This window comes from Somniosus microcephalus, chromosome 19, assembly GCF_052327205.1.
Source record: "Somniosus microcephalus isolate GS21.2 chromosome 19, FLI_Smic_1.0, whole genome shotgun sequence".
Taxonomy (NCBI): Eukaryota; Metazoa; Chordata; class Chondrichthyes; order Squaliformes; family Somniosidae; genus Somniosus; species Somniosus microcephalus.
Window position 1 is genome coordinate 34,547,434 of NC_141005.1, and position 20,207 is coordinate 34,567,640.

At 43.8% G+C, this 20,207-nt stretch overlaps 1 protein-coding gene across 2 annotated transcripts in view; it reads right to left on the reverse strand.

The window, feature by feature from the left end:
- LOC147104304 (uncharacterized) overlaps positions 1 to 19,991 on the reverse strand; it is a 171,511-nt gene extending 151,520 nt beyond the window's left edge. For both annotated transcript variants that reach the window (XM_085961522.1, XM_085961521.1), the window contains exons 1-6: positions 19,813 to 19,991; positions 15,475 to 15,632; positions 9,249 to 9,529; positions 8,085 to 8,167; positions 7,058 to 7,163; positions 4,903 to 5,014 (exon numbers count right to left, since the gene is read on the reverse strand). In XM_085961522.1, the coding sequence (XP_085817648.1) occupies positions 4,903 to 5,014; positions 7,058 to 7,163; positions 8,085 to 8,167; positions 9,249 to 9,529; positions 15,475 to 15,586 (694 nt within the window). In that variant the 5' untranslated portion in view covers positions 15,587 to 15,632; positions 19,813 to 19,991. The remainder of the gene's footprint in view (positions 1 to 4,902; positions 5,015 to 7,057; positions 7,164 to 8,084; positions 8,168 to 9,248; positions 9,530 to 15,474; positions 15,633 to 19,812) is intronic.
- Between the last annotated feature and the right edge of the window lie 216 nt (positions 19,992 to 20,207).

Sequence of the window (20,207 nt, forward strand, 5' to 3'; positions counted from 1 at the left end):
AAATTTACTTTTGTTTTTACAGAGTTGAGAGGTTGTGGAAGACATGACCAGAGTTTGTGATTGAAGCAGAGGCCATGTCAACATTAAGAATAGGTTAGATGGGTGGTTGAAGGAAAGGGAAATAAAGGGTTATAAAAAACAGTGCAGGCACACGGGATTAGGACCACTGCTTATGTGGAGGGTAATAATAAACAGGTAACTGACATTCTCTTTAAGCACTGGGTCGCCTTCTCTAGTGCAATCTTTTGAAGATAAGCTGGTTCAGACTTTTTGCTGCTGGCTACTAAACTCACAGATCACTTTTATGTCTAGGAGATGGACAGAGAGAAGCTCTTCTCTGTTAACTGTCTCCCCGCCTCCCCCACCCCGCCCCCCCCTTATGTCTGTGCGATGGGGGTTCAGCCCAAAAAACTGTGAATCAAAGTTACTACCCTGTGGGTAGAACCTATCCCTAGCGTCAGCCTGGCTGCACAAATGGAATAGAACACCACCCTGGGCCATCAAGTGTCACAAGAAGTCATCTACTCACAATAGTATGAAATGTTTCAGATTACACCTAACAACCCTACCTCTGTATAATTAATTAACACTTCAAACCACTCTTGTTGGGACTGCTACCACAGGCCAAACTGACACATCAGCTGCAAGCTCAAGCTTTTGAGAAAGGTGGGTGCCTCTGAGTAAACCCTTAATGAAAGTGCTCAAAGCATAAAAAGCTATTTTATAGTCATGTTTAACCACGTCACTGTGAAATAGTTAATTTAATATTTTTATTATGTTAGAAACCTTGCTTTGAGTTGCAGTCAGCAGGCTGAAGGGGGGGGGGGGGAATTGGGCACAAAAAAAAACTGTATATGAGCAAATCACAATGGACAGATGTGTATATCAATCAAGCAGAGAAGTGTATATAAATCAGGCAGAAGAAATAGGAACTGAGGTAGGGCAAATGTGGATCTGAGCCAATCATGTATGACTATGACACAGGTTTTACAAATCATAAGGGGTCAGCCTTGGTTCAGTGGTAGCACCTGTGCCTCCGACGTCACACTACATAAATGCAAGTTATTTCTTTTCTTTATCAGCAGTTGTCACAACTCAGGTGCAATACAGGAAATGTCAATATGCAGTTTTTCTACTCAGTACTGGCAAATCTCCCATGGCATTGCTCATGGTGAGTTGGAGGATGCTGCGTTTAATACTAGGTAAAATATAAAACAGCATCAGAGCCACTGATTTGCAGTGTTTGAATAAGTCACCTGGTGTTTTTATTACAGGAGTGTTGTAGGAGTGTTAGTGAGGCATGTGCATGCTCGCATGAAACCTGCAACTCTGTGGCCCCGATTACTATTAAATGCTTGTTATACTATGCAGTGAATTTTAGCTCTTTCTCCCGCCAAAGCTGAGGATTAGAGAAAAATGGTGGGAAAGGTGCTCCAAGTTTCAGGCAGGATGTAGGAAATGCACATAGCACTAGTGGGAAGTGTAGAAAAGTGTTCCCCAGCGATAAACTGGAAAAGCCTTTTTAAGAATTCCTCCCCCAATATAATTTGACCACCCAATGATGCAACTGGACTTCAAGCACTGCCGGCCCTATCCCCTGCAGTCATGAAAGCCATTAGTTTAAGCTAAGAAATGCAGCATCCGTCACTGTAATGTGGGGTGGCTCTGAACTCAAGGATCAAGGTTGGATCACGGCTCAGAGTCCACTCATCATGGTGGGGAAGGAGGGGCTGGCTACATCAGGTCATAGGTCCAATTTTAGAAGCTCCAAGACAGTGCCTTTATTTTGAAGACGGACCTGGCAGGTTTCAGAAGTATGCAACAGCACCACCCGTCCTGGGCGACCAAGCTTGCAGAAGTAAAATGAATAGGAATGATTAATAACAAAAGAAATGCATGCCGGCTAAACACGCATGATGGGAAGTGTGATACTTACAGGAAATGCGGGCCATATGCATGGCTTTTAACATATTAGTGAATCTCCCATGGCCTTGCGCAAGGTTAGTCAGAGGAAATGTTATGTCTTTTAGATCGGTTTGTTGTAACGGGCCAAAGTGATGGGCATATTCAGGTACACATGCCACCAGTGGTGGGAAGATTGAATAGCAAGCATTACAATGTTACCTATTAAAAGTAATAGAAGCAGGAATATAGTCACACTTAAGATGCTACTAATGTCACAAATGCATTATTAAATCGTGACAAGAAATAGGTATGGCAAACAAGATTGAGAGATGGATATAAAAATGTTGTACCAAAAATTGTGCTGATAAATAAGTGTCAATGTAGTGTATGTAAGCAGTTTATTTCTTCAGAAGTGCAGCATCTCAGACTAGACAAGTCACAAGAGTTAGATGCAATTTATTTATTTAAAAAATTACATTTGCAACTTTTTGCATTTATATGGGCAAGAGGTAAATATTGAGCATTTAGGTGCCTGGGGCAGGGAAGCACCGGAAGACATAAGAACATAAGTAATAAGAGCAGGAGTAGGCCATACGGCCCCTCGAGCCTGCTCCGCCATTCAATAAAATCATGGCTGATCAGCGACCTCAACTCCAATTTCCCGCTCAATCTCCACATCCCTTGATTCCCCTAGAGTCCAAAAATCCATCTCAGCCTTGAATATACTCAAAGACTCAGCATTCACAGCCCTCTGGGGCAGAGAATTCCAAAGATTCACTACCCCCAGAGTGAAGAAATTCCTCCTCATCTCAGTCTTAAATGGCTGACCCCTTAGCCTGAGATTATGCCCCCTAGATCTAGACACTCCAGCCAGGGGAAACAACATCTCAGCATCTACCCTGTCAAACCCCTTCAGAATCTAGTATGTTTCAATGAGATCACCTCTCATTCTTCTAAACTCCAGAGAGTATAGGCCCATTCTACACAATCTCTCATCATAGGACAGTCCTCTCATCCCACAAATCAATCTAGTGAACCTTCGTTGCACCGCCTCCAAGGCAAGTATATCCTTCCTTAGATAAGGAGACCAAAACTGTGCACAGTACCCCAGGTGTGGTCTCACCAAGACCCTGTACAATTGTAGCAAGACTTCCTTACTCTTATACTCCAACCCCCTTGCAATAAAGGCCAACATGCCATTTGCCTTTCTTATTGCTTGCTGTACCTGCATGCTAGCTTTCTGTGTTTCTTGTACAAGGACACCCAAATCTCTCTGAACACCAACATTTGAAAGTTTCTCACCGTTTAAAAAATATTGTTTTTCTATTCTTCCTACCAAAGTGAATAACCTCACATTTCCCTACATTATACTCCACCTGCCACCTTACTGCCCACTCACTGAGTCTGTCTATATCCCTTTGCAGACTCTGTGTTCTCCTCACAGCTTACTGTCTCACATGTTTGGAGGCATCTTGTTTTGAAGACAAGGATAGAGATAGCAAGGCAATGCGATTTTCAAAGACGGAGTGAGAGTGGAACAAGCAGTCAGACGAATGCAGACTGAGACTTGTCGCTGGAGATTATCCAAAAAGGGCTAGACAAGGCTGTGGAAAGATTTGGAAATAAAGATTTTGAAGCCAATTCACTGGGGCACAGGGAGCAATTAGACCTGGATGAGGACAGAGGTGACGGGGTTATGTGTGGGGATGACATCAGCTACAGAGCTCCAGATGTGCTTAAGTTTTTGTGGAAGTGGGAAAGTGGAGAAGGGTATTTGGGAAAAATCGATCTTTGAGCTGATGTGGGCATGGACAAGGGTTCCGATAGCGGAAGGGGTATAAATGGACAAGGGAAGTGGGAGATTGCGATCTGGGTGATCTGCCACAAACTCTTAATCCTTTAGTGTAATCAATATTTCACTGTAAACACAACCACACATCAATGTCCTATAGCATATGGGCAGTCACTGTCAGATTAAAATACAAACCAAGTTGAATAAATCCACCCTGTAAAATTAAATGTATATACTAGAGAAAAACAGACATTGCAAAACAGTTTCAAGTAATCTAAATCATTTGATTCAGGCAACTGGGAAAAACCAATCAAGCTTTAATCTCAGTTTAAGCCCTTCAATTAGTTTACTAGCTTGCTCTTCTAAAGTGATATCACCAACTGAATTGTCTCACTGTAGAAAAGCTAACATGATGTTAACAGTTCATATTTTCCTAACTTCTTGCCATCAGTGAAAACAACTGGACTACAGTGGAAACACTTGCAGCAGTAGGTAGATAAACTTCTTTTGGCAGAATACCACTCAAATAACTGCTCTCATCACTTTCAAGGCTCAATACTAATGTTAAAGTGATGTTGAGACTGGCAACGGGAAAAATAGTCCAGCAATTATTTTTTAAATTAAATTAATCTTAGGGCTCAATTAAAGAAAATGGAATTAAAAATGAGGTCAGAGCTTCTCTGTTTAGCAACTTCGGCAAAAAAAGTCTACCGAACTTCAAAGCAGGAAACATATCACTTTGTACTCATGCCACCTTATTTTGGTAAAATTACTGGCATATTTCATTCTTAAGGTCAGCTACAAATGTATCACTAACTTCTATGTATGTAGGAACTACCAGCACACAAAGCCCTAGTTTCATTCATGCCCTAGATCAAGGGCACAGTTTGACCATGAAATACAACATCTGTCACAAATCTAGTTACGTTGGACATGATTTGGTTGTTTAATTTCTTCTGAAAACAGCATCAATGCACCCTCTGGTGGATAGCTTTGAATGTTACACTTTAATCTGGAAACAGTGGAACATGTTGACATTTTTGTTCCAATTATGCACATTTTAAAATAGGTAGCATTTCTATCATAGGCTAGTCCTCACTGTTCTTTTTAAATAATTTCCTTAATTGCATTGATTCCGGATTCAATTATTACCTTTTCTGTAAAGCCAAAAGTTTGACTGCTACGAAGGAAAAGAATTCACATACCCATTGATTCCATAGCCGTATCAATGACCTTGCCAAAGAAATACGGAGCCACTATCTGTGAAAGACAGGAGACAACTAGTGCCAGCATCCCGCCAACACAAAGCAACACTTCCTATTGAACAGAAAAAGAAAACAATCGAGTTATTCTAATTGTAAATTTGATACTCTTACTGGTAATATTGTAATAAGGAGGCATTTAATTTAAGTTTATCTAAATTGAGACATGGGATAGAGGCAGAGATGATCAGTTGGAGCTCATTAGGTACTTTAACTGCTTTAGTAATAGAAATTTGAAAATGTTGCAAAATGTAATGCACGTTAAGTCATTTATGGGGCGATTTTCCCCAGATACTTTAGGCACTGAAGAGCCTCCGAGGTGGCCAAGATGGGGTCTTCAGCTGAAACGCTGATTTAGCGCAAGACGCCATCTTGGTAAAGGGGTTGAATCTTGTGTTAGGAACGGCCACCAGAGGATCGTTAAGCAGATGATTGTCACTTAACTTGCCTGCTAGCGCTCATTTTGGTGGCCAGCACTTGGAACTAACACTCGAGAACCTGTATGCCCTCTCCCTTGCTCCCTGAGCCGTTCTGTTGTGCGTCAGCCAGCGCACTCCACACTTTCAGTGGAAGTGGGCGCGTGGAGGCTACATATACCCATCCACGAAAATTGCCTCTAATCAGCACCTGAGTGCTAAACCTGCAGTTGTTGGTTTCAGCGCCTGCAGGCATGTTTAAATCATGATAATCATCAATTAGCCTGAAAACTGCGTGCTAAATCCACACTTTCAAACAGGCATTTCTTATTAGCACAGCACCCATTTAGCGCCTGTTTTCACACTTTGACCAAAATAAACACTTTAATCTTTTTCCTGAATTTTAACTATAATATATATTAAAGATTGAATTTTAATAAAGAACAAGCTCGAGGGTCTGAATGGCCTACTCCTGTTCCTATATAGTTAATTATACTTTATGCATAACATTTACTACTAACATTCTATTATATTAAGTAACAATCCAAGTTCACCTGTTCTAATAACTGGAATTCGAACTGCTGTAATTAAATACAGGTGGAGCAAGAGCTGCTGGCACTTGAAGACAAGACTTCAAGTTTAGCAACAGATCTACAGAATCTGGAGGCTGGTGAAAATCTTGGGGGTGAATTTCTGCACGATAACTTCAGTGGAAGATCTACGGAAACCCTGGAAAAAGGTTTAAATGCCGTTTACCTGGACTTTCTATGGGACTTCGACCAAAGTCACACCAGGCGAACCCCCCAGGAAATTCAACCCCAGGAAATTAACCCCCTTAATGTTTAAAGCAAAGAGTTTTTAGCATTGTAATTAAGGCAAGTGATTCATTATTGCTCAGAAACCAGGATTTCCACTGCCTCTTTTGCAAAGTCGCAGTCTTTGGGAAGCACTTCATGCTGAACACAGCAAGTGTAGAAATTCACAGGATTTGTCGCAGAAGGTCATACCCATCAAATCACTTTCTTAATTAATTAAAATGCAGTATGACTTTACTCTGAACCTTTAAGCTGGGAGTTCCTTAAAACCTGGCATTCATGATCAATTATCAAAGTGCATTATTTCTGAACTACTCTAGGTATGAGAAATAGGAATACATCTTTAATATGTAACCTATTGTCAGCTGTGGCTCAGTGGGTAACTCACTCGCCTCTGAGTCAGAAGGTTGTGGGTTCAAGTCCTACTCCAGAGACTTGAGCACATAAAGCTAGGCTGACACTCCAGTGCAGTGCTGAGGGAGTGCTGCACTGTCAGAGGTGCCATCTTTCGGATGAGGCGTTAAACTGAGGTCCCGTCTTCCCTCTCAGGTGGGCGTAAAAGATCCCATGGCACTATTTCGAAGGGAGTTATCCCTGGCGTCCTGGCCAACCAACATAACAAAAACAGATTATCTGGTCATTAACACATTGCTGTTTGTGGGAGCTTGCTGTGCGCAAATTGGCTGCTGCGTTTCCTACATTACAATAGTGACTCCACTTCAAAAATAGTAGAGCTGTAAAGTGCTTTTGAGACATCCGGTGGTCGTGAAAGGCACTATATAAATGCAAGTCTTTCTTTATAATAAATTCTGACTATAATCATGTGAAATTACCCACTGAGAAGACATTAGAGTAAACAATACTCACATCTTTAGCCAACGAGAAGAGGCGCGTAAGATCAGCTTTATTTTTTTGGTTTCTTTCTTCTTCAATGCTGTGCACAATACGAAAGATCTGCAGCCTTCTCAGGAACCTGAGATAGAAAGCATTAATTCATAATTTGTCAGCAATAAGAAAGGACTGTGACAACACCTACCAACTATAGTACAGTAACTAGAAATAATAACAGCTCAGGATACATCCCTCAGATACGGAATACATGGAGGGATCTGCTTTTTCCAACTGCCTGGCTCTGTCATTCTGCTTAAAACCAAACGATAAATTTTTTTAAAGTGATTAAATTGTTCTAATTTTGATATAAATGGGGAAAGTAAACTTGCATTTATATACCACATTCGCATCTCTCTCAAACTGTTCCAAATCTCTTCATATGAAATGCCCAGTTAATTGATTTTTGGTGGTGTTGGTTGAGGGAAGAATGCAGGCCAGGACAAAGAGACTTTCCTGCTCGTCTTGGAAAGAACTACAGGAACTTCAACGTCTAGCAAAGGATAACAATGTAGCACTCCCTCAGTACTGCACCGTATTCGGTCCAGATTTCATGCTGGAATGAGATTTGAACCCACAACCTTCTGACTAACAGAACCAAATTAACACTTGAGTCAACCGAGATAAAAATGTTTCTATATCTTCTAACATTAATCTTCATCACAGCACAGCCATTCTAGTTCCCTTCATGTACATTTTTTTGCAGTTTCATCTAATCACTTTGCCTGGTATTACTGCAATTAAATAACTGCTAGATTTAAAGTGTGTCCAGACCATGGCAAAAATGTTCAGAAGACATTGGATGAAAATTAAACTGGTAGTTATTGCTAGTGCAACATAACAAAACAGGATCTAATAACAAGGTTATTGAAAACATGAGCTTAGCAGGGTTTTCAACCATTGCAGTGTCATTGGTTTAGTAAAACCTTCAATGTACACATACTTTCTCATTCATTATTGCTCAATGTGATGTTCTGACTAATAAACAATCACAAGAGTCCATTACCTGTTACAAAAAATACAAAAGGGAAATTCAATCAGGCTGAAGACCAGGGTAGAAATACAAACAATCTTGAATGTTAGGTGCATCTGTCAATGGGAAACAAAGTTTGTTTTAAAACAATGCAGATTTACATAATCACAGAAATTAAAGCGAGTTTAAACCTCACCTACAGGAACAGCGTTATCCATGATTTATTTGACATTGGATAACATATTGCCTGGTGGCTGTGACAAGACTGTACACAAAGGGGTCTGGGTGACATGTAGCTTATCATCTTGACATTGACGAACAATCCAATTTTTGGTTTGAAAAAAGTATACAATGGAGCCTGTCTTTCAAGACTAAGAAAAAGTGGGTTCTCAAAACATGTGATCCCCTATTGGAGGGACACTGCATGAAGCAAGCGACCCAACAGCCTGAATCTACTGTTGCATAAAACAGATGGTCTCTCATTAGAGTTCTTAATTGACAGATTATACGGTGTGTAATATATAAAATATACACAGAAGTTGTCCAAGTCAAACCTGTTTTTGCCAGAAAATGTCAGGTTGGCTAGCTAATGGCAAACTTTAATGATGAAATTGTTTTATTCAAACTAAAGTTGTACTGGGTTTTATTTCCCTGCTTGCTGCAGGGAAACTGCAAACCCTGTTTATATTATCCATTAAATCATAAAGGAGCAAAACCACTTCTAAACTGTTTTTTGGAATGATGAGAAGCATTTTCCCTTTTGCTGGATCTATGTAGGGTGGATTTAAAATTTAATTTGGCCGAAGACAAGGCAAATCACTAGCATGACAACTGCCTTATTTTACTTCATACGCAAGAGTTTATGGAATAAACTGACAGCTAATGCAATGGATACTGGCTCAAGCTGATGCATGAAAAAGGAATTGAATCAATTCCTTATTCAACAAGGAAGGAGCAGCGGGATATGGGCTTAAGGTAGCAAAGATCAAATTGATTCATCTCCAAAACAAGAACAGGGAGCTTTTTCCATTCCTACATTTTCTTCGGTTCATACATTCACACGTTCTTGCTCACAATTGCCTAAAATATACAGCATGGTATGGCAAGCAGTTAAATAAGAAATTCAGCAAATGCCCTTAAGAACACAGGCTCAATTTGCAAGGTTTAACAAATTAACACCGAAGCAGAAATATTTACCTCTTTATAACTCTGTGTTACCAGAACTGTAATTCCTTTGGCCATGGTATATGCAACCCAGAGACCAGAGATTATAAAGCTAATCAGGTGGAGCAGCTCTCTTTTCCTTTTAAGGTTGGAATTGTTAAGATCATCAATCTGTTTAAGGGCAATAGACTCCATCGTCAGGTAAATAACGATAAGAATGCAGGTTTTCATTGTGCAAAACGCCGCAAGGTCAAAGGTTGACTTCCAGAAACACCACTTAAGTACATCATTTTCCAAGTAGTGAGATCGACCACCTATAAAATATCAATTTCAATAAAAAGGGTAAAATAATAAAGCGTAGAGATAATGAACTGAAAACCAATGCCACAAAAACACTAGCAGCTGAAACAACCCAAAATAATCCCTGATTATTCTTTTAACAACATGAGATTCCTGTTGTGTCGGTACCTTTCTACCTAGACACAATTTAGGACTCAGAACTGAGAGATTCAAACATGAAGTGCTTTATTGGAAGGAAAGGAAGTTCTGGCAAGTTCCAAACAAAGAGAGCTAAACTTAACAGAGAACACCCAACCATTTATCTCCTGTGACAGCGCCACCACAGGTGGGAGGAGAACACACAATAGAACACACAATACATAACAATTCCATTTTTTTTTTAAATCACAGTTGTAACTTTTACGTCAGACTACTCAGGTTTTAATGATGCATATTCAGACTTAACGCCTGTACTGCTGGCATTCCTGAACATTACCTGAAATTAACTACAGCTGTTTTCCCCCTCCTTTTTAAATTTACACCTAATGAAAAACCTTTTCTCATTTTATTCAAAGAAACATACAAAGCAAATTCGTTTCAACACAAAATGTGTTATAATTTGGGCAAGACATCTGGGCCTAGAAATTCAGTATAGCCACTTTTGGGGCGCTAAAGTCGGGCGGCCGCTAAAGTTTGCGCCCGGTGCAAAGTTGCGCCCCTTTCGCCGATATTCAGTCGCATCGCCCCAAGAGGTTGCTGCTGCGCTAAAACAGGCGATGCACGACTATCTTTAGGCGCTAAGCCGGCGGTGCGGAGCGATACCCCCGAGGCCGGGCGCAGCGCAGGTGCGGCGAGTTCTTGATGGATGGCACTCTGGCGCCGGTTATCTCTTAAAGGGGGAGGGTGGATTTGTTTGCCTGCCACGCCCTGCACACTGCAGCCCTCAACCTAGGCCTGACCACTTCAGCTTCACCTGTACAACGCCCAGGACTATGGAGAAGGCCAGGGAGAGAGCGCAGCGCTTCAGCGACGGAGACCTGAGGGTGCTGGTTGGCGGAGTGGAGCGCAGGCGCCATGTTTTGTTCCCAGAAGGTGGCAAGAGGCCACTGCCCAGCACCTACCGGAAAGCCTGGAGGGAGGTGTCCAACAGGGTGTCTTCCAACAGCGTGGTTGCCAGGACTCCTGTGCAATGCCGGAAGAAGTTCAATGACCTCACTCGGGTTGTCAGGGTGAGTACCCTTTCCAGTGTCCTCCTCATCTTTGCATGTGCACTTCAGTTTATGGGCAAAGGGACCTGAAAGCCCTAATGGCCAGCCCTCATCCAGCAGCTATGGGACTGGCATGAAAATCAATTGCACATTCAGCACTTTACACACTGTCCAAGTTATTCGACCATGGGAGGCATTGCAGACAAGATCAGGGCTACACACTGTCCAAGCTATTCGACCATGGGAGGCAGTGCAGACAAGATCAGGGCTACACACTGTACTTAGAGGCCGTCCTTTCTCTTGCAGGCCAAGGTTGCGCAACCGAACCGACACCGGCCGTCCTGACCTCAAAGAGCTCTCCGACCTCGACCAGCGTGTGGAGCGCATTATGGGAAGCCGGCTGATTGGCCCCGTCGCCAGTGGAGATGCCGACCCTGTTCTGGGCACCAATGGTAAGGGCATCACCTTTTGGACCTCTCTCGTTCCACTTGCGCATCAGATCAGCATCCTTTGCCACTGTCCGACCAATGCGGTGAATGGCAGCACTCATGCCTCCCTCGCTGCCGCCCTGTCCTCACTCTAAAGCTACTCTTGTGCCTTCCTGCTTTCAGATCGTGAATCGCCAGGTGAAGAGGCGGGCCCTCAAGCTGCCACTGTCAGCCCTTCGGAAGACGAGGAGGAGGAAGAGGAAGCCGGCCCATCAGTGCCACCCTCAGCCGCGCCAGCCCATGGCGATGTAGGGGACACGTCTTCCCTGGAGAGGAGCCGGGGGGAAGGGTCGGAGGAGAGTGAAGCTCCGGGGCCCAGCGGCCTGCAGCAACGCGGGAGGGGTGGGGAAGCTCGGCGGACTTCTCCCCAGAGGGCGAGTGCGGCCTCCAGTCCTGCGACGGTGAGCGCAGAGGAGGTGCGCCTCCTAGAGGAAATGGCCGTCCAGGCTGAGCGCAGGCATACTGAGCTCATGGCTGCAGTGGCAAGGATGCCTGACTCCATAGAGTCACTGGCAAGCAGTGTGCAGGAATTCGGGGCAGCACAGGCCAGGAGTCTGCAACAATTCAGTGCAGCACAGGCCAGGAGTCTGGAACTATTCAGTGCAGCACAGGCCAGGAGTCTGCAGGACATCGCGGCAGCATAGGCCAGGAGTCTGCAGGACTTCGCGGCAGCACAGTCGGCTTCTAGCCAAGTGCTGAGTCGTGCCGTCCATTCACTGGCTGGTGTCATGCGGACACAGACCAGGGCCACACGGGCACTAACTGCTGCCACCCTCGCTGGATCAGCCAGGCATCGCCAGGGCACTCGCCGCGCAGCAGCAGCCCAGCAGTCTGTCCTTCAGCTGTTTGCTGCGCATGCTGCAGTGCTGGCCCGTGCGAGTGCCAATGTGTCAGGCGACCAGCGAGCACCTGCGATCTGCCAGGTTGCCACCATTCCTGCAGCCGACACTGCCACTCCGCCATTGCAGCTGCCACGAGCTGCTGGACAGACTGTTGCCGCCCAGCCAGAGTTGGAGCAGTCAGCAGCCGGCCACTCCAAGGCCAGAGCTGGTGCAGGCCGACCCCCAAGGGCATCTGCCGTCTCGCCATCTGCCCCTCAGCAGCCTTCCCCCAGCCTTGCTGCAGCCACTGGGCTCCCATTGAGGAGCAGCAGGCCAGGCAGGGGCCAGGCAAGGATGCGCAAGGCATCGCCCTCGCAGGGCAAAAAGTAGAGGCATGCACAAATGCCTGGTGCTTGTTGTAAGGCCGACACTGGTGCAGTTGTTTTTATGTAAGGCCGAGACTGGTGTCTTTCTTTCTTTATGTAAGGCCGAGACTGGTAGTTTTGTGTTTTTGGAGGGGGCTTCTCCACATGAGCATGTAATGTGGGAAGGGCAGAGGTTTTCAATAAATTATTGTGGTTAAATTGCAGTGTGCATGGTTTTTTGGTTAAGTCCTGGTTGCCCTGCTCGGCTGAGGGCTTGTGGAGCGGCTACATTCATCTGCTGACATTGGCACAAGCCAGTCCCTGAGAGGGGGCCTAGAACCGACGTTCAATAAGCCGGCGACGGGCGGCCCTTGCACTTTGTGCCTCCCTCCTGTGCTGGTCCTCCTCCTCCTCCTCCTGTGGTCCTCCAATCTGTGGTGGCAGTGGCCGAGTCCTGCGGATAGCCAGGTTGTGCAGCATGCAGCAAACGACCACGAAATGGGAGACTCGCTCCGGCGAATACTGTAGGGCTCCACCGGATCGATCCAGACAGCGGAACCGTTGCTTCAGGACGCCGATTGTTTGTTCGATGATGTTCCTGGTCGCTTGATGGCTCTCGTTGTATCTCTCTTCAGCAGGGGTGCTGGGCGCACGGAGCGGGGTCATCAGCCAGGTACACAAAGGATAGCCTTTGTCCCCGATAAGCCATCCGCGTGGGTGAGGCTGGGCCTGGAACATGTCTGCCACAGAAGTCTGTCGCAGGATGAAGGCATCGTGGCTGCTGCCTGGAAAGCAGGCATTGACAGCTAGGATGAGCTGCCTGTGGTCACACCCCAGCTGGACGTTCAGCGAATGGTAGCCCTTCCGGTTGCGGTAATCCTCGGCATTCTCCAGAGGTGCCTGCAAAGCCACATGCGTGCAGTCAATGGCGCCCTGCACCATGGGGAAACCCGCGAATGCTGCAAAGCCCATTGCACGCTGTTGCTGCTTGGCAAGGGCCATGGAGAAGGAGATGAACTGACGTCTCCTTTTGAAAAGGGCATTGGTGACCTGGCGGATGCAGCAATGCACGGCGAACTGGGAGATGTTGGCCATGTCCCCAGTAGCGGATTGGAAGGAGCCGGTGGCATAGAAGTTGAGAGCCACCGTCACTGCCACCGACAGAGATGTCCTGCTCCTCAGCTGTGGCTGCAGGTCACCGCCAAGCAGCTGGCAGATCTCTGTGACCATGTCCCTTCTGAATCGCAGCCTCCGAACACACTGCTCCTCAGACATGTTGAGATAGGAGAACTGCTGGCGGTATACCCTGGGTGGGTAAGGCCTCCTTTGCCGACGCCTGTTGCCCCCTCTCCGTCTAGCCAGGGCTGCCACTCTCTCACGGCGTCTGTGAGCCCTTTGGATGTAATTGAGAAAGCCTGCGTTGACACCCATTGCAGCCCCCATAATATGCTGGCAAACAATGAGATGTCAATGAAGGCAAAGACTAGTGGAAATCTGTGGCCTGAAGCCAGAAGTACCTGTCCGAGTGTTGGGCCAAAGCAGAAAGCTATCTACCTTGGTCTCTCTCCAAAGATCCGTTTCGCAAGAGGGAGTGCTGCGAAATGGCAGCCTTTTATATTGTAGGAGGAGTGCCCTTTAATTTGCGCCCCCCGCGCCCCGCATCGGCTGAGCACCGTTCCACTTAACAGTCGTTAGGGCCGCCAGGCGCACAATGGGGCGTTGCCACTGAAGTTCCGGTTGGGGGCGCACAAAGGGCGTTGCACGAGGAAATGACGTCATGATCTGCGCGTGCAGCTGAGCGCGTGCAAAGACTTTGCGCCGCCGCTAAATCTCTAGTGAAGTTGGGGCGAGGCACAGTTCTCGCTGCGCCCGGGCACTACCCGCCTAGCGCCCGACATCTCCTCCTCCTAAGGCGCTAATGGCTGGCGCAACCAACTGAATTTCTAGGCCCTGGTGTGCAAGAATTTTCTCAATTATACCACATTTTCCTGATGAGCCAACTGAACTTTTCCCACATTCATTACCTTGTTACATAAATCTAAGTTTTATGAAAATGCAATTTGAGGTCAGGCAACTGCTCAAACTTTCCTCCCCCTAACACCCACCCCGCCAATATTCTCCCCTTTCATCATCTTGTGCTGCATTAGGGTTCCACTGGTGCCACTGACCTCCAGCACATCGTCCAAGTGGCTAAGCTTCATGTGTGAGTAGAATTAGCAGGATACTTGTCTGTAACTCATCTCAGCCAATTCAGGTCCAGTCCTCATCTGACATCTACACACAGGGAACACGAGATACCGTTCTGCAGAAGGTAGCTTCTGCCCCCCTTTCTCTTGCCCAGGGCACTAAGGCAAAATGTAGCCATTGTCCCTTCAGATGAGATTAGCTAACTCCACACAGATTTGATATTGAACTTAGAACCTGCTTTTAATCACATAACTACCATAGAGCTTCATTGTAAAACTCATTGGTAACTGTTAGATTCTGGGAATAGGTAAAAAGAAAGCAAAAGAACTACAATCAACTACTTGTCTCAAATTTCATTATCATCCAGCTCTGACCCAGAAGCAGGCACTATCAGCAAGAACAAGTCATCATGTCCAACCCTATTTAATTAGGCATTAATAACTTTGTCATGCATTGATTTATCACACCCATAAGCTCTGGAAGGATCCATCTCATATCCCTTGGCGAAGCTATGAATTTAATCGTTCAATATCCACGCATTTGCCTCATCATAACAAGGGATATTACATAACCTCAGGGAATTTGCATCCACTTTGAATGTACTATAGTATGCCAACACCAATTAAGATTAAAAGTTTATTTAGAGAAGGGGTTTCTGGTTCTGTAGATTCCTTATAAATTTATTCAATATTTAAAATACAGAAACATTGGAAAACTTTGTTTTTTTCCTGACTTGAGGTTCAGTCCCTTTTTTACATCATTTGATAGTATATTGCTAAAATATCATTAACTCATATTACTCAACACTAAAATATGCTGATTTTTAATTGTCTTTCTAATGGAGTATTATAAAACTGATCTGGAAATCAATTACTTCATACTGTCAACAATTATAAAGAGAAATGCATTACCTAAAATCCAGAGTATGATTGTCGATATTCCATCCACAAACAGAATAATATTAATAAGAGGGATGAATCTAACAGCCGGCAATCTGTAATAATAAATACTGTCTTGTGCCATTCTTCTCCCAGTCTTCTATTCTTCTAGATGAAATATTCACACCAGCCTGGAACAATGAGGCAATATAAATTTCAATACTGTGTGCCAATTTAAATAAAAAGTTTCTCAATTTAGAAGCAAAACCATATTTTCAGATGTAAACATAAATTACACACATACATATTTTAATGTTCAAGGACAGCAAAATGAAGACCAAAGCAAAGGGCCATTACCCTTCATTTACTCTCAAGTTCAGCAATTTTGACTTCTGCAAGTCAACCTGGCGAATGCAGTAAGATTTGCATCGATATACAATACAGGTTTATCTCAGTGACAACATTCTAACATTACAACAAATCACTGCGGAGTTTATCATTTGAAGGGTTGCATTTTTTGTTTATAGATTGATTTGCTTGCTATAGTGACAAAAACCGGAGAAATAATCCATATCTAAAGCATTGTTTTATGGGCAATGGAACCAATTAGCAGACTGAAGGGCTTGGAAAGTCAAAACTCATTCCAAACCTCATGGTAATTTGAAACATATTTTGAACACTTTGTTACTATAGCAAACAATTAGCTTGGCAATGGAAAGAGCCACAGTCCTACAGATGGCAAATGCAACAATTCTGAATATTGCTTTGTGGGTGGAATTTCAAGACATTATTCTCGTTGGAGAGGCAGAATCTGCACATGATCTTTTGGAATGGAATCAAAAATAATGCCATAAAAACATGGTGGATTTTCTACAAGCGCGTGAAGCTTATTTGCTTAATGCATGAGGCCAGACCAGAAATGACCACTTAATGGAGCAAGAGGCTTAAGGTCAAAGCTATACATGGTCAAAAGTTAGATCCCATTGAGGCCCAAAAGGGTGCAATCTTGCAGACACTCATGAATCGTGACATAAATGAATGTTTGTCTATAGCGTTGGGATCCAAAATAAAAAACAAAATTGCAGTTATATCGCGCCTTTCGTGACCTCAGGATGCCCCAAAGCGTTACAGCCAATTAAGTACTTATTAAAGCATAGCCACTGGTGTAATGTGGGAAATGCAGCAGCCAATTAGCACACAGCACGGTCCCACAAACAGTAATGAGATAATGACCAGGTACTGTAATCTGTTTTACTGATGCTAGATGAGGGATAAATATTGGCCAGGACACCGGGGAGAATTCCCCTGCTCTTCTTTGAAAAAGTATTACGGGATCTTTTACATCCACCCGATAGGGCAGAAGGGGCCTCGGTTTAACGTCTCATTTGAAAGACGGCACCTTCAACAGTGCAGCACTCCTTCAGTACTGCACTGGAGTGTCAGCAGAGAGTTTATAGGCTGAAATTATCACATGACTTGAACTATGAATAAGCAAATGTTGAATCCCATGGATCATAATTTAAAGTACTAAACCAACTGTCACTGTCAATCCACAATTTATATGCCCAGGTGGATTATTTTCTACTGAAGCTGCGACTTCAGGACAAATGTTTAGTAAAGTGGATGCAGTACTCAATGGAAATGTTTTGAGGCAACATTGCAGTCGTGATAACACATCAATGATTCAAGGCATTGAGTAAATTCAAGACAGAGATTGATAGATTTTTGGACACCAAGGGCATCAAGGGATATGGGGATAGTGCAGGAAAGTGGAGTGGAGGTGGAAGATCAGCCATGATCTTATGAAATGGCGGAACAGACTCGAGGGGCCATATGACTTACCCCTGCTCCTATTTCTTAGGTTCTTATGAATTTATGCTAATGTTTATTCTTTCTGCAAAGCTGCTAACTGTATTTACTAATTCTGCCCTTGAAGAATATTTTGCTACAAATAGCAGTTTGTGAATATAAAAAACAGACTGTCTGCAGACTTTTCGTAAGTAGTGTGTTTTGTAGAACAAATTGAAGGCCTATTGTGAACATAGAGGAACCAAAACTTAATTCTGAGTCCCCGATTATGGAAAACAGGGAAACCCTTGCTCACGTCGGGAAGAATACAGAAGGAAAAGGGTAATTTTTTTTTAATATAGGGTACCACACAATGTACATCCTTGATCACTATCAGTTGCATATGTAAGGAATCATACTTTAAGGAGCTCTATTCTCTGGATCTTGCTTTTCATGTCTCTTACACTACCACGATTAGGAAGGGGAAAACTGAATTCAAGAATAGACTCTCCATGGATGGTGTACTACAGCATCTCACTGTTAAGTCAGCTCCAACAATCCTGGGAACCCACTACAGAAGTGATCGGAAATAAAAGGTGTGCGAATACGATAAATTGAAAAGGAAAGCTGCAAGCACAAAGCTCAATAAAGTTTTAAGATTTGATGCGTCAAACTTTAAAAAAAAAAAAAAATTTTTTAAAGCACTGCAGGAAAATTTCTACTTTCAAACAGTTTTGAATGAAGATATCAAAACAATTACCTGAAAATATATTATAGATCAAGCAAGTAGAAAGTGAGGCAATGAACAATACGGAATAGTGGAAAACAGGAGAAACCCTTGTTCAGGTCACACAATTTCAGTTTACCATTTTACTTTCTGAAGCAGTTCCCGTCTGTTTATCTCTCTCGTTTAAAAAAAAGGATTAAACTGAGAGAAGCGCTAGTCTAAGTTTAAAAACAATTTATATTCTTGGTTTAAAACATCTTTATTTTCATTGTTTCCACACATTTTTTCACCAAGTTATTACTTGTGTATAGACAGTATACAACCACAAAGAAAAAAACAGGATAAGAAGGGGTGGGGGGGGCAGGGAGGTGGAGTAGTGAGGTTCTAGGCTCCATGTTGTGCAGTGTATCTTGTGAAAACAGTGAACCGTCTTGGGGATTTACTTCCACCACCAAATCCCCTCATTGCCCTTGGATGCAACTTGGCTGCTGTTGTTTGCATCTTTCCAATGTTGCCTGTAACAGATAATGTGGCCAAAACTATTCAATGTGTTTTCTCACTAAGTCTTGTGCTTATACTTGTATTCTTATTCAGACTTGTACTTCATGTTTCTCACCATGGAACCTGTAACTAACTGGTACTCTTTACAATTACATCCCATACCACAGAAATACATCCCATACCACAGATATAGAAGAAAACACAAATACCTAACCAACCTAAATCCTATTCCTGTGACATCTTCATCAAGGCATGTCCAGCCAATCTTACTATCAGTTAAAAAAATTGGAGCTATGTGTTTTGGATTTATTAATCTCTGGGCTCTGTTTTTGAACCTCTATCTTTTTGAATACCACCCGCTGTTTGTTAATCAATACATTTTAGGAATTCTGCTTCTAATGGGAGAGTTAACATTTCAGGTCGATGACCCTTCGCCAGAACTCTGACGAAGGGTCATCAACCTAAAACGTTAACTCTGTTTCTCTCTCTGCAGATGCTGCCTGGCCTGCTGAGTATTTCCAGCATTTTCTGTTTTTTATTTCAGATTTCTAGCATCCGCAGTATTTTGCTTTTGTATTCTGCTTCTAATATTCTGCTTCACATATGCACAATTCTAAAAATCTGTTCCTGCCTATGGAACTCTACTTGGGGTGGAGTTTTCCACTTATCATAGAGACGGATGGCAAGCAATGGAATGTTTCCACCTTGCATGTCAGTCGCTAAGGATCATGACTCAAAGCTGGATAAAGATCCTTTATTACAATATAAATTGAAAAAAGGCTTATGACATCTGTTTGGGTAAAACCCCAAGGACTTCAAATCTTCATATCGGTTTCTATTTGAGGCAAAACACTGGGTTCTCCATTATCTAATGAAGTTGCAAAAATCATTCATTTATCTAGCCTTACAGCCTAAATTAATTCCAAATGACCGAGTCTTGACCGAAAGATTCACAATCTGAAATATATACTTTTTAAAATACCACTGGCTATATCATTCAGCTTATGCCAACACCAGCCATGAATGATTCTCAATTACTCTTGGCCTTTGCACTTGCTGAGTCAGCACATTTGCTGGCATAGCCTCAATAACTAACATTGGTACCAGTGGATGCTTGGAGAAGCTGCACCGACTCGCCACACAATAAATGTTGTGGATTGAACCAGCTCGCCACACACGTGATGAAGCTACAGAAAAAAAGAGGATGCCATTGCTGCTTTTCTTTAAAAAAATAAATGTAATTGACCCAAAAAAAAAGTGTGTGCGCGGGGAGGGGGGTTAATAAATAAACCATCAGACGCCGGGAATGAGAGAAGCCCGCGTTTCCTCCCCCCCAGGATGCTGCTGCCTTTTACCTGTCCTCACTCGCTGGGCCGGCTCCCGGGGACTCGCCCGCTTTTTAAATAATAATAATAATTATTATTATTATTACTACTACTACTTCAGTGTCAAGCGCACAGCAACAGCCCGCTCCGCTCCCGCAATCAACAGGTCGCAGCTGAAAGGAAAAGGGGCGACGGCGGCTCGACTGACCGCTCTCGGCCAATCCGGGGCCCCGGCCAGGTGGACCGGAAGTCCCGCCCCCGCCGCCCAGGTGCAAAGGTGCAGGCTCGCGGCTCCCGCCTGGGGCCTGTGCAGGAGCTGCTCCACCGACCTACCTACCTGATACAGCCTCTTCTGTGCATTGCACATTTCCACCGTCTGCAGTTTTTTTTTAATGAATTCTTGCAGAGGCAATGGTGCATTGCAT